Source organism: Patagioenas fasciata, chromosome Z, assembly GCF_037038585.1.
Source record: "Patagioenas fasciata isolate bPatFas1 chromosome Z, bPatFas1.hap1, whole genome shotgun sequence".
NCBI classification, from domain to species: domain Eukaryota; kingdom Metazoa; phylum Chordata; class Aves; order Columbiformes; family Columbidae; genus Patagioenas; species Patagioenas fasciata.
The window spans coordinates 70,780,066-70,792,788 of NC_092560.1; the positions used below are offsets into that span (position 1 = coordinate 70,780,066).

Below are 12,723 nucleotides of genomic sequence, written 5' to 3' on the forward strand. Positions count from 1 at the left end.
GGGAGAGACAGAGAGGCTGGTTCTTTCTCAGGTAAGAGCCGCAACAGGGTATTTAGCTCAGTTTAATATACACTGAGCCTGCGCTAAGGTCAAAAGGTATGTGTACAGACACATGTATTTCTACACATTTATATCCATATTTTTAATTTTACTTTATACATATGCCTCAGAAAATAAATCAAATTTTAAGCACCTAAATCTTCTGCCATCTTGTATGCAAACAACCTTTTTTTTTTTTACCCAAAAGCTCCTCTAGGAATCTGCAATCTACCACTCCAAACTCCCAGTATGAACCACGGCCAAAGTCACTTGGTTGTTTCCTGCAGAGGACTCAGTTTCTGCTGCAGCTGCCTATCGAAGCATCAGAGAGGAGAGTGAGCTGGTCTGAAGCCAGAAGACCTGGCTCCCATTCCAGCTGTCACAAGCAGCGCTGTGCAAATGATGCCTTAGAAGGAAAAGGCATTTCAGGGCTAAGAAAAAGAAATACCAGGGTGGAAAGAAATTTCAGGGTGGAAAATTTCCACTCTGACAGCTTTTAAACTACCTTATGTTCCCTCCAGATGGTGTAACTGAAATGGAGACTGGAGCAGATGTGGCTTCAGATTGGCAAACCATAATCACTCCCCAAAGGCCCCACACCCTCCTGTGCTAAGATGCAGTCCAGTACTTTGGTCTTGCTTGACAAAACAGATTTGATTATATGGGCACTAACATCTCATGTACATGCACTGCATTTTTGTGCAAGACAAGGACTGCTACACTGTCTTACACACAAAAGCACTAAAGTCAGGATAACTGAATATTAATGTTTTTGCTACTACTCTCAATTTCCCTTTGCAGCTCCCATATTCCTTGGAGGGGAGAATAAGACAAACACGATGAAATGGCTATAGTGCAAGCATTTGGCATAACGATGACTAGAAAACAGAGAATTATATTATTATTTTAATAAGAGATTATTAAAAGAATTTGACAGCTTCTTATCTTACAACTGCATCTCTGAGCTTACATCAGCTCACCTCCCTCTAACACATACTGCTCCAATTCATGCATATATAACCCCTCCCATTTCACACACACAGACTGCCTCTTCATTTTGTAGCTCTCAAAGTTTGCACATGAGCTGTCTGAATGCCAACATCTGGGCTCCGCTGTTCTGAGCCCAGCACTGGACCACAGACAAATGATGCCAGCCTGTCATTCTCTGCCTGGCACAGCAGTTCCCACTGGCAGAGCTTAAGTTACCCATTGTCTCTTTCTGCCTTGTTGTGCCTTGCATGAGCCCGTTGTTGCATGTTGTTATTGGACATTTCTGCAAACTTGAAAATACCTTTCCATTTGAGTTCCATTCTCTAAATATACAGTCTAGTGCAGCTGTCTATATTCTCCTACCAGCCCCACAACTCACCACTGCAGCATCTAAATATTTCTACATGTGCCAATTAATCTTCAGTCACATATGTTGGCTCTATCAGGAATTATTTTCAATATTGTGTTCATACAACAGCTCATATACTACTGAAAAATCCTCGGATATCATGATACTGTTACATACACCATCTGTCTGTACTAGAGATGCTTTGAAAGAGGTTCGCTCTCTGACATAGATATAACTGATTGATCTTTTGCCAAGCTACGCTGCAGTGTCAAGGGCCTTCACCTCTTCTAAAGAAACTGCTTTGTGTGTATTTTGCATCACAGTATATAAAATAGCTTTTTGAAAGTCAAAATGATTAATTACTTCTTACCTACACCCAACAGGACATGATCTTCATTTTCTTTAGAAGGAACCACTGAGTCTTGGAAAGGCTAGAAACAGAAAACTTGAGCTGTAACTTTGAAGACAGTAATAGCATTTTTGCTTAATTGCACGCTCTGATATGGGGTTTCAGAATTCAGTTCAAACACTGCCAAGCAGCAGTCATCCCATTTTAGCCATTTTAATAAATGTAACAGATATGGCATGCCATCCCCTGACTCTAAGATACGAACATGAACCTTTTGGACTCAATCTCTAAACCAAAGAAGAGACCAAACCATATTTCACTTTCCATGCACACCCCAGTTTTTGGCCTGCTCTTTCCTTACAACGTTTAGCTGTGCCCTAATTGGCCAATACACAGTGTTTTGGAGGAAAGAGACATACATTTACTGGTGGACTTGGCAGTGTTAGGTTTACAGCTGGACTCAGTGATCTTAAGGGTCTTTTCCAACCTAAATGATTCTGTGATTTTATTTCTAAGATTCTCTAATGCCTGAGCTGTTCAGACCTACAGAAATACCATAGGTCAGTATGTTTTTTATAGAGTGAACAACGGCCTTTCTGTCAGCTTAAAGCAAGACACAGTCAATATGGTACCAGAACCCTTTCCCCCCAACAAGATTTGTGAGCTGCAACACTCTGCCCCAACATGGATTTCCAGCATAGACTCCAAAATGCTTGCATCCTGCAGTTATACATTTCTGAGATGACAAGAGCAACATATTAATCCCAAACAAACAGTCAATCTTCTACACATCTGGCAACTAAAAAAATCCCAACAACCTAAAGACATAATTGCTTTTATAATAATGACCTAACAAAAGTGGCAGTCAAAAAACATTCCTCTCAACTCAAATGTCATTGGAAAATTCAATAGTTATTATCTATGGAGAAGATACCACCTTTACCAGATCTGCCAGATTTTACCAGATTTTGTTTCCCTCAATCATCTAAATCATTATTTTAGCTTCATACACTGTTTAGCTAACAATCAAGCTCCTATTTAAAAAGGTGATTAAAAAATAAAACACTGAGACCAAAGATTTTTCTGGTTTTGTAAACAGATACATATAAATAAAAAGCATAATATAAGACTAGAGATCAAATACAACTGATTAACTGTAATGGGACTTTTCACAAATACTGGTCTCCTCAAAAGCTCTTAGACACCTCCATGTAGAAGGCAATGGAACATGCCGTATTTTCACATCAAGCACTTTTCCCAGCTAAGGACTCACAGTTCCCCACAAGGGCAGATATAATCATCTCAAGGATGAAGCTTATGCACATAGGAGACAGGTTGTGTCCCCCTCCAGACCGGCAGCTGAGCTGAAGGCTCCCTGAAGGGACTAAGTATCACCACAGACACAAGAGTTTTCCACTCCAAGAGCAGAGATTGCTTCTCAAACCCAGCTTTCCGGCCCACAACCACAGAAAAGGTTCCTTCAAATAATAAGCATCTACACATGTAACTGTTCCTGGAGGATAGGAACAGGCAGGAAATGTTGTCTGGCAGGCATTAGTCACCTTATTTTTTTGTTAGCTCTGGGAGGTGCTAAGATAGCCAAGCAGAGGTTGCTGCTTCTCAACCTAAATGAAGCTTAGATATTTGTATAAGGAGAAATCTGTACCTTCATATAATCCTGGGACAATTCATCAGATGTCAAGTTCACAGGACCTGTAAAAGCAAAGATTTCTGCCTTTAATAACAAGCATATTCATTTTGGGTCTGCTGTGGTCCCTGATGCTAGTCTCTCTCTTTTTTCAACAGAAGTGGGGACACAAGGAGCAGGCAAACAGGCAGTGTGAACAATGGCGCTGGGCAGCCCATGCATCTCCCCACAGCGGTGTTCCCGTGGGCAGCATGTGAGCTAGATGCACAACAAGTGCTATGTTATTGTCACAGTTATGTTGGGGCTAGACAGACACAGCGCTCTGTCAGCCAGCTGCTGACTAACCCTGACGAGCTCAGAAAAACAGCAGTTCCAGTGCAGTGCGTCACACCAACGCTCCAGAGCAACTGGGTTCTGTTTTCCTCCTACAGGGCTTTCATGTGTTTTCTGAAATTAGACCTTGCATTTTCACACCAAAAAGTAAAAAAAGTAACTTCATTTCTGTTGCTCTGTTTTTAATGGTTTCTTCTCAGGGCTGTGGGGGTGGCACAGCACATGGAAACGGAAGGCCATACTATGCAAGTTTTGCCCGAACATGGCCTAAAGGATAATTGTGAAAGAGCACAAGAATGCAGATGAACACCAGCATTCCCCAGGCTTACAGGAATATTATTATTCAGTAACTATATTTTTAAAAATAATTATATAGCCAGAGTTATGCTGGTAAATTTTTATTAAAATATTGAATCTTTTAACTCGAGGTTCACGTCTGTTCTCAGATACCTAAATCCCTCTCTATTCTCCAGCACCCAGTAAACTATGTATGATTCAGCATACAGCACAGAGTGGTCTGGGGAACTGCCTTGAGGAACATGGGGCTTGGGAACTTCTGTCCTTTATTGTCACTGCACAAAGTCTATACTTAAGCTTAGAAAATATATCAATGTATCTTTGGAAGAACAATTCAAAGACAGGTGCCTATTACCTAAATCACAAAATCTTCAACAGCAATGACCTCATATAACCTGCAGATCTCTTTGAAATGAAATTCTCGGATGCAATCATGGGCCTATTGCAATCAATGTGCCTGTTGTCCCTGACCTCTGCAGCACCCCTGGATACTGGGCAGAGCCAGGTCTGGGTCCATGCCAATCAGTATCTCAATCACTAATTTTTAATTAATCCACCTTCTTTAATTAACCTTCCTTAGCAATCACATATATATCTCCCTTCGTGTTCTAACAAAGTGAGTGCAATCACAGAACACGAAGTCACTATGGCCATCAACAAAGCAACCCAGCCATCATCTTTCAGGTAGAAGGAACAGACCATTTCTTTTGTAACTCTGCCTGCAGAAACTTACTTTAAAAGCTTGAGTGGGAAGCTTTCAGATGAGGAAAAAAATCTGAGTTTTTTTATCCTTGTTTCCAGAAAATGAATGTCCAGGTTCTTCTAAATTTTTTTTTTTTTTTACAGTATGGACATGCAATCGGCATTACTATTATGCAGTATCACAATTCACAGAAATAAAAAGCTGTTTGCTCTATAGCTAATAGTTACTCTGCAGAAGCAAATTGCTTATCCTCCAGGTGATTGTACTCAGTCAACTCCTGGACATGGAACTTCAAGGTCAGAAAACAGACGCAAACTACTGAATTAGCCAAAAATATTACCTATTTTACCTTTTGTTCTGCATCCTCACTAGATAATGTATCACTTCATGTATTTGAATTTAATTAAGTTGCTATGGGAGATTCACTGCTAAGCTAGTAGCATTGCCTTACACTGACCCACTGCTTTCAAATGATTGCATTTCACAAGAAGCAACATGCTGCTATAGAAACTTCTACTAGATAATAGCTCAGGGCTTCTGATAGCATTCTGTTTTAAAGGTCTGTTGATCTTGACTTTAGGCCCACCCAGAACTGAGTATTTATTACTTCTTAGAATGGCAACAGTTCTAAAATCTGAGGGAGATCCTTTCATGACACGAATGAGCCAAATTAATGTCCTGAGCTTAGCAGCCACTTTATAAAGGAGTTCACTGAATGCAACTGAGAATGTCATAAAAAGCACTCCGTCAATCATTTCACATCATTTCAGCTTCTAGCAGCAACAAGTTCAACTCAAATTCTTTTAGTCTCCTGAATGCTGGCCAGTGGAGGTTTTAAGATAGGCTACTAGTCACCAGTAATTATCATTAATGATTTTTCAGTACCTGGTTGTTAGCAGAAACGGAAAAAAAAAATAATAAAAAGTCTCATTTACAGAAATATAGTAACCAATGACAATATCAAAACAGGAGAAGATAAAAAAACTTTGCTGCCAATCAGCATACAAACAATAGTCACAGGCTGCTCCTATCTACAAGCAGATAACACAGTGTAAACGTGCAGGTATAGTCACTGTGATTTGTTTGTGTAAGTCTTGGACAGTGCCAAAATGTGGCATACTTTTCTTGCTGTTAAACTGAAATGAGGGTCTTTTTTCAAACAAAACAGGCACAAAATAACTCTGATGCATAAAAGCACAGAAGTGTACAGCTTTGCTTGAAAACACAAATAGGTAGGTGTGCAAACACCTTTGTGCCCATGCCTATATCTATGCCAAATATATTTGGCATAAAGAGAGGATGAGAAGCTTTACAACCAGAATCCAAAATGAGACTAGATGTCCTGAACTGGTGATTCTCTCTCCGGGCAATCAAAACACACTGATGTTTGTTATCTGTTTATCTCAAATCAGCCCAAATTAAAACTGGGTTTAGTGAAAAATATCAAAGTAGTCATCACCTAGAAGTTGTATTACCCAAACTATTGCTACATGTAGCACTACAAATCTGGACCATTCACTTCTCGTCCCCGTGGAGCAGCATGAAGATCATGCTGGTCAGAGTACAGCACTCAGATGAACACCAAGAACCAATACATTTGCACACGGCATCACCAAAGACATTCACAAGCCTTGTATGGCAAACTGCTGCTTACAGTTACAGTAACAGATGCATAGTTTGCAACTGCTAACAACTGTTTATCATTTCTTTGCAAATTTACCTTCTAATGGCAGGACAGTTGTTGCCTGAACAGTGCTGGAGAAGCTGGGTATATAATAAAACTCCTTTTCCAGTAGTAACAACAGCAACCTGCATGTCTAAGCATGAGCTACACAATGACTGCATCCCCATTTTATCCATTCACTTAAAGCTACTAGCTGATGCCACCTGGAACCACAGTCCCATTCCTTTCGCTCAGTCTGGTCCTGACCATATTGAAAGCTTGTGCAGGTGCTCACATTACTGCTGCCCCCAGCACAGCCACAGCCATACAGAGCCTCTCACAGAGCCCACCTTTTTCAACTTATCACTTCATCCAAATGTACACTATAAGCCACATAAGCAAATGGTCAACCGATAAAAACTTTTAACTAATAGCTAACAATCATACATAAACACCCAAAGTGTCATACTTCTGATGCTGAAGAATGGCCTTTTTTGTATTATTTTATTCTCAGCTCTAAGAGATCCTTCCTCTGAGTCGCACAGGGATGTATTTTGGTAATGAAAGAGCATTCTCTTCAACAAGAACAGTCTGGCAATTCTTACACAGGTAAACCACCCACCAAAATACTGAATGTCTAATTGAAATACATGGGAATTTTGCCACTTTAAGAAGTCTGGGCTGTATCCCAAAACTATTCATACAAAATGTTACTCTTTTGTTAATCTGTCCTATCTTTATTAAGTTGATTTATTTGGCTTTACTGGAATTTGAAGGTTGGAGCTTCATTCAGTTAAACACTGCCCTCTCCTGGAACCTACTGACATGTTTCTGGTTGTCACAATTAAATTCATCAAGGCTTTTCTAATCATTACAAATGCCATAATATTTCGTGAACAATTTCAGTCTGACATTGGGAAACCAATGCTCTGTAGGGAGTATCATGATTTACACAACTCTCATAGTGTATGAGTTGTGTATTCCACTGTTGTCTACTTACAGACCTCTAATGTCAGATGAAACATGATCTTCCCGAATGAATAAATAGTATATGAATCTGTGCCAACTTTCCAGAGCTTTTATAGGCTGTAACATTACGGAATAAAAAACTGTACCTTCTACAGAGCTTGTACTGCAGGGCATTTTGGGACCTTCCACTGTCTCAACTTGGTTTGAATTAATACTCTATAAAAAAAAAAAAAAAAATCAAAATGACAGTAACTGTATTTGATGCTCATGACATTTATCTGAAAACTCAAAGACAAAAATCAAAGACTAGCAAACAAACATGTTATAAGCAACACTAAAATGACTGACAGAGATTCCACAGAGTATTTTATTGGTTGTCCTCCAGGGGAAAGCAACAGCAATTCCTCAAGAGTGAAACCGATAAAATATTTTCAACTCCAGAAAGAAATTAATTCCTGCATAAAACAGACAAGGGATCTAAAGGGTCAGATTTAACATTTGTACTTCATTGTGTATAACCTTCTCTATGAGAAAAGCAGCACAGTAGCTATTCACAATGGCTCTGTTCAGAAGCTTAGTTAACCTTGAAAGTAACCCTATATAAAGCAAGCAATTTTGATGGATAGGCAATACAAAAAAACTAAACTAGGACTAAACACTGTCTATATGGTAAACCCAGCCTGGAAGGCATGAGACATTCCCTCCCTGCATCCATGCACCCCTGGGCAGGCCGCATCCTTGCTCAGGTACAAACACTGAATATATCACTTCTGCTATCAAAAGGAACAGGTGGGTAAGATCTGTTCCTTTATTTTAGCAATTACCTCCAGTGAGTATAAGAAAAATGAGTGAAGGCAATGGCTCCTCTTGCATAGTTTCATCTACAACTCTGTTTGCTTCTAGTCCTTCCCTTCAGTTATGTTGTCTGTGTATTTGTCATCTACCAGAGCAGCAGAGAAAAGGCAGGTAACCTAAGTATGAAAGAAGTCAGGGACAGCTCTGGGCCAAATATTGCAGCCAAACTGATTTGAAAGCCGTGCAGCTGTCAAGGTAGCTATATCTTCCACCTTAGTAGAGATAGTTGCATTTTCATCTGCAGGCCTCTTGGTGTACAAGACACTTTCCTACTCCTGCACCTACTGGGCAGGAATAAATCAACCCCTCCTCGGGAAACTACTAAATCTGTCCACCACCACCATCAGTAATAAAATTACTTAAATCATCATAAATTACCTTGATCATTTTAGATTATTATATTGGTTTGACCTTTCTTTTTCTTTATTGCCCTGACACCATTTCACATGTGTCCCCATTAGTCCCCATATTTCTTCCCTTGTAGATGACCCCTTCCCTGCCCTGGCTGTGCTGCCCGCAGCAACACAAGCAGCCAAATAGATCACCTCCACCTGCTGCTTAGGGCTCTGCTGGAGCTGCATGATGAGCCACAGTGATTTCTGCCCCGGAAGGCCGCACTAGGCTCAAGCAATACCATGTTCTTCCTCAGCAGCTTCTGAAATCTCTCCTCCATATTGCCTAGCACAGACACAAAACCCATGGGTTTACACTTTTTGAACTGCGGAGCCTGAAGGTTTCCAGTGAAGGCATGGCTCCTGTACGAGTAACTCTAGCTTACCAACAGCTTTTTTGTTTTAACTTTTAACTATTCTTTTAGACTTATACAGAATAGTCATGCAACTAAATGGAACCCACAAACTGGGGACTGAAGAATATACTTGAGAAAGACTGGGATTTTGTTCCATGAAAAAAATGCAAGAACAGTTTGTGTGGCTCCCTGAGTCATCCATTTCACACACACACATCCACAGCTGGATGTCACCACAACTGAGACAAGCTCCTTCTCTTTAGTCCGTGTCTTTTTGACCCAAACATTAAAATACCAATGTGGTCATTTCTGCAGTCTCAAGATACAATAAACTAGATGTACAGTCCTAGTCTGCTGTAAATGAGCAGAATAATCAAGTACAGCAATAAATTCTACTTTTATTCAAAAAGACAACATATCTTGAAATCTCTAATGTCCACCTTATGCTTTGGATCAAACTAAGGGATACAAGCCCTTGTTTCAACGCAAAAAAAAATAATTTTACCTTGGACATAATACATAGTCTAAACATGACAGTTTGATCATCCTCCCACATATACTTTGGGATTATATCTGATGTGTAGGAAATGAACTAAACCAAACCATGTCATCATCCCAGTTATGCTGGCTTATTTCTGCTGAATTAAAAGTAGGGTAACACTGATGCTGGATAGAGGGGAATAAGGTCCCCACAACAGAGGATCTAGACTGCCGCAACTAGAGGAATGAGCAAAAGGGAAACCCAGAAAGGGTAGCAGGCTTTTCCTGAAAATACCAAGCACATAATTTTGCAGTTTTTGTCTCTGAGAGCCATGCAAATACCTAACATATCTAACTTTCTTTTTCCATTTCAAAGACTTCAAGAAGAAGAAGGCTTTGATAGGTGTAAGAAAAAGCCAGTGATATAAATAACAATGCATTCTTCATTACAGTCTTGTTTTGTTACTGGGTTTACTATTGTTTCCATGGAAAAGCCACACACATATTGTAGGTATTCTGCAAGTTACAACTAGAGAACAACTTTTTTTGTATTGGAACAAATAAAAATCTTGGCAGTAACTGCACAATATTGTAAGGGAGGCTACATTATGTATAATGGCTACACAAGAAATCACACCTTAAGGTTTTTGTGTTTAACATAACATGTGGATCATGTTCTAAGTTAAAAAACATACAGTGTGCAACAAAGATAACTCAAGGAAAATCTAGCACAAATAAGGAATCATGCTGAATTTTAAGTCCAGAAAAGATAAAATTTTAGTGTATTGTTATCTTTTTTAGATCACTAGTTTTATATAGTCATGTGGTCTCAATTTAAAAACATGAGAAAGCACCTGCATTGCTAATAGAGAACTTACACTTTCAGCTGTTCTCCTATTTACTTAAATTTACACATGCCCTGAAGAATTTCACAGCAGTGCTCCAGATACCTTAGAGTAAAATAAGACCCACTACACCATAATAAAACTCATCTCCAGCAAAAGTCTCTACTCGGTATTTCTGGTGTAAATAACAGACTAGGGTTGGTTCTTGATAAAGGCTCCCAGGCACTATACTGCTAGAAAGAAGAAAGGAACTAAATGAAATATGTTGAAGTACCAACATTAATACAATGGCAACACAATTAAAGACACTGAGATTTCAGTGAAAGATATTCACTGTAGAGTCCACAGTGATTCAAAAACAACTTGGGAGGTAAAGGAGGCTTTGATAAAGTTCTCAACAACTCTTAAAATCCAACTTCAGGCATCCAATGAGCCACACTTCACAAAGTAGAAGCCCACAACAGTAATCCTGCAATTACGTTGGCTGTTACTGAAACAGGCAGCTTAAATAAAAAGGATAGTAAGAAGAACAAATTCAGCCTGGAAATTACTGGGGAAAAAATGCTTTGACAATGCCCTGAGATAGATAGATACCTACCTGGTAAAGAAGAGGTCTATCCCAGAAGTATTTTCTGAATAGCTTGATGTCCGACTCCAGCAAGTGCTGTGCGGTGTGGCTAAATGTCAGTGTCAGAGTTCCTGATGAATGAACAAACTGCACGCAAGCACCCTCACTGATCTCCGCTCTCGAAATGTCAAGTGAGTGACTGCCCTGGAAACTGGAACAATATGCTCTTTAAACCAAAGCAGATGCTCCGAGCACAGGTAGAACAGAACACAGCCACAGAGAGCTTCCCGCTCCACTCTGACGTAGCCCATCAGGATTCCAATGCATTAACTGCAAAAACCAGAGTCAGAAAATCTGAAACATCCACCAAAAACACAGCTGGGCAAATAAATACTTACCAATGACTCCACTCAGGACTAAGAAAATGCAGCTACTTTTAGACATCTTTGTGGAAAAAACAAAGGCAGCTCTAGAAATGATGGTTACTCACTGGCAAAATAAGTCAGAAGGAGAAAGCAATAACAATACCTATTTCTCCTTGTTGCTGTAAATTATCAAAAGTACCTTTTCCTGTTAATGTTGTCATATATTGCCGTAGGACACAACCAGCAGCTAGCAGGTTTGTTATCTCAGGACAGTGAAAAACAGAATCTCAAGGGAATACTACATGTTTTGACATTATAAACGAGACATTCATAACGTAATGTACTGTAGCAGTGTCTGAAGTTTGTTGGGTTGTTTTTTTTTTCAAACTGAAGTGTGGATTAGTTTCACATAAACTACATGCTGCATGGAGTCAGAACCAAAAGAGCTGCGTACCAAAATAGATATGTAACCCAATTCTTGCATATTTCTATTTGCACAGAAAAAAACAACAGTGAGAAGGGGCTTCTGATGCTGAGCATTTGGTACCCCAAAACACATACACACCCCACACAGCTCTTCAGGTCCCTACAGAGGAAACTCCAGACAGCTGAAAAATACCAGAAAGCACTTGTTCTTTAAGTCATTTGTCAGTGTGGCAGGTCTCTGGCAAAAATAGTCATAGCTGCAGCAGTGGCTTTGTTGCTGACTCTCCCCTATATTTTGAAACCTGAGCTTTACAGAAGTCTCAAGATCTGCCAAGGCTTTGTGAAAGTCTGGTCATATGGTTCTGTTTAAAACAATATATTTCTCTCTACATATATATATATCTTAAGGGATGTTTTTACTTGTTAGCAACATGTCAGGATCCAGGTGCAATACTGCTGGGAGGGGTACGTGATGGTATGGCTGGTCCTCCATCACTTTACACAGAGCACACTGGGCTCGCAGAGGCTCCCAGACCCTCCCCTGCCATTACATGCTCTCTAGTTATTTACAGGATACAGCACTACCATAAAACTCTCACGACATTTCATCACTTAAACTGTCTCGATATTTAGTCACATTTTCAAAACTCGGACTATACAAAGGAATGACTAATTCCTTCTCAAAAGATGCCTGTTTTGCTTTCCTATGTCCACATGCAAGCTGTGGCAATGTCACAGAGCCAGACTTAAATGCTACTGAGCAGTAATATTTGAAGTTATCTAAAAAGGCCGATGCTTATTTTTTGCTATTTTAATAGAATTTCTATTTCATTATACACTTCTACAAATGGTATGTTCTATCATTGAAATTTAGTAAAAATCACCTTATTTCAGAAGAGGGAATATAGTGCCCTTCATCTCACTTTGTTAGTATGGCACTGACAAGAGGAGTAACTCCAAACACACAAAGGGAGTCGCTCAAAGACAATAGTTTTAAATCACCCTCCAAACAAAGGTGTTCTTTAACGAGCCTGGAAACATGACTACATGTTAATTAGTAACTTCCTTTTAGACATCTCAAAAATCAAAAATTATT

The 12,723-nt window shown here is 39.6% G+C and overlaps 1 protein-coding gene across 4 annotated transcripts in view; it reads right to left on the bottom strand.

Moving 5' to 3' along the window:
• The window catches only part of ARHGEF28 (Rho guanine nucleotide exchange factor 28), a 146,501-nt gene that overhangs the window by 92,010 nt on the left and 41,768 nt on the right, over positions 1-12,723 (bottom strand). For all 4 annotated transcript variants that reach the window (XM_071802036.1, XM_071802037.1, XM_065860418.2 and 1 more), the window contains 4 exons: positions 10,867-11,047; positions 7,487-7,556; positions 3,394-3,440; positions 1,749-1,809 (listed from right to left, as the gene is read on the bottom strand). In XM_071802036.1, coding sequence (XP_071658137.1) covers positions 1,749-1,809; positions 3,394-3,440; positions 7,487-7,556; positions 10,867-11,047 — 359 coding nt within the window. The remainder of the gene's footprint in view (positions 1-1,748; positions 1,810-3,393; positions 3,441-7,486; positions 7,557-10,866; positions 11,048-12,723) is intronic.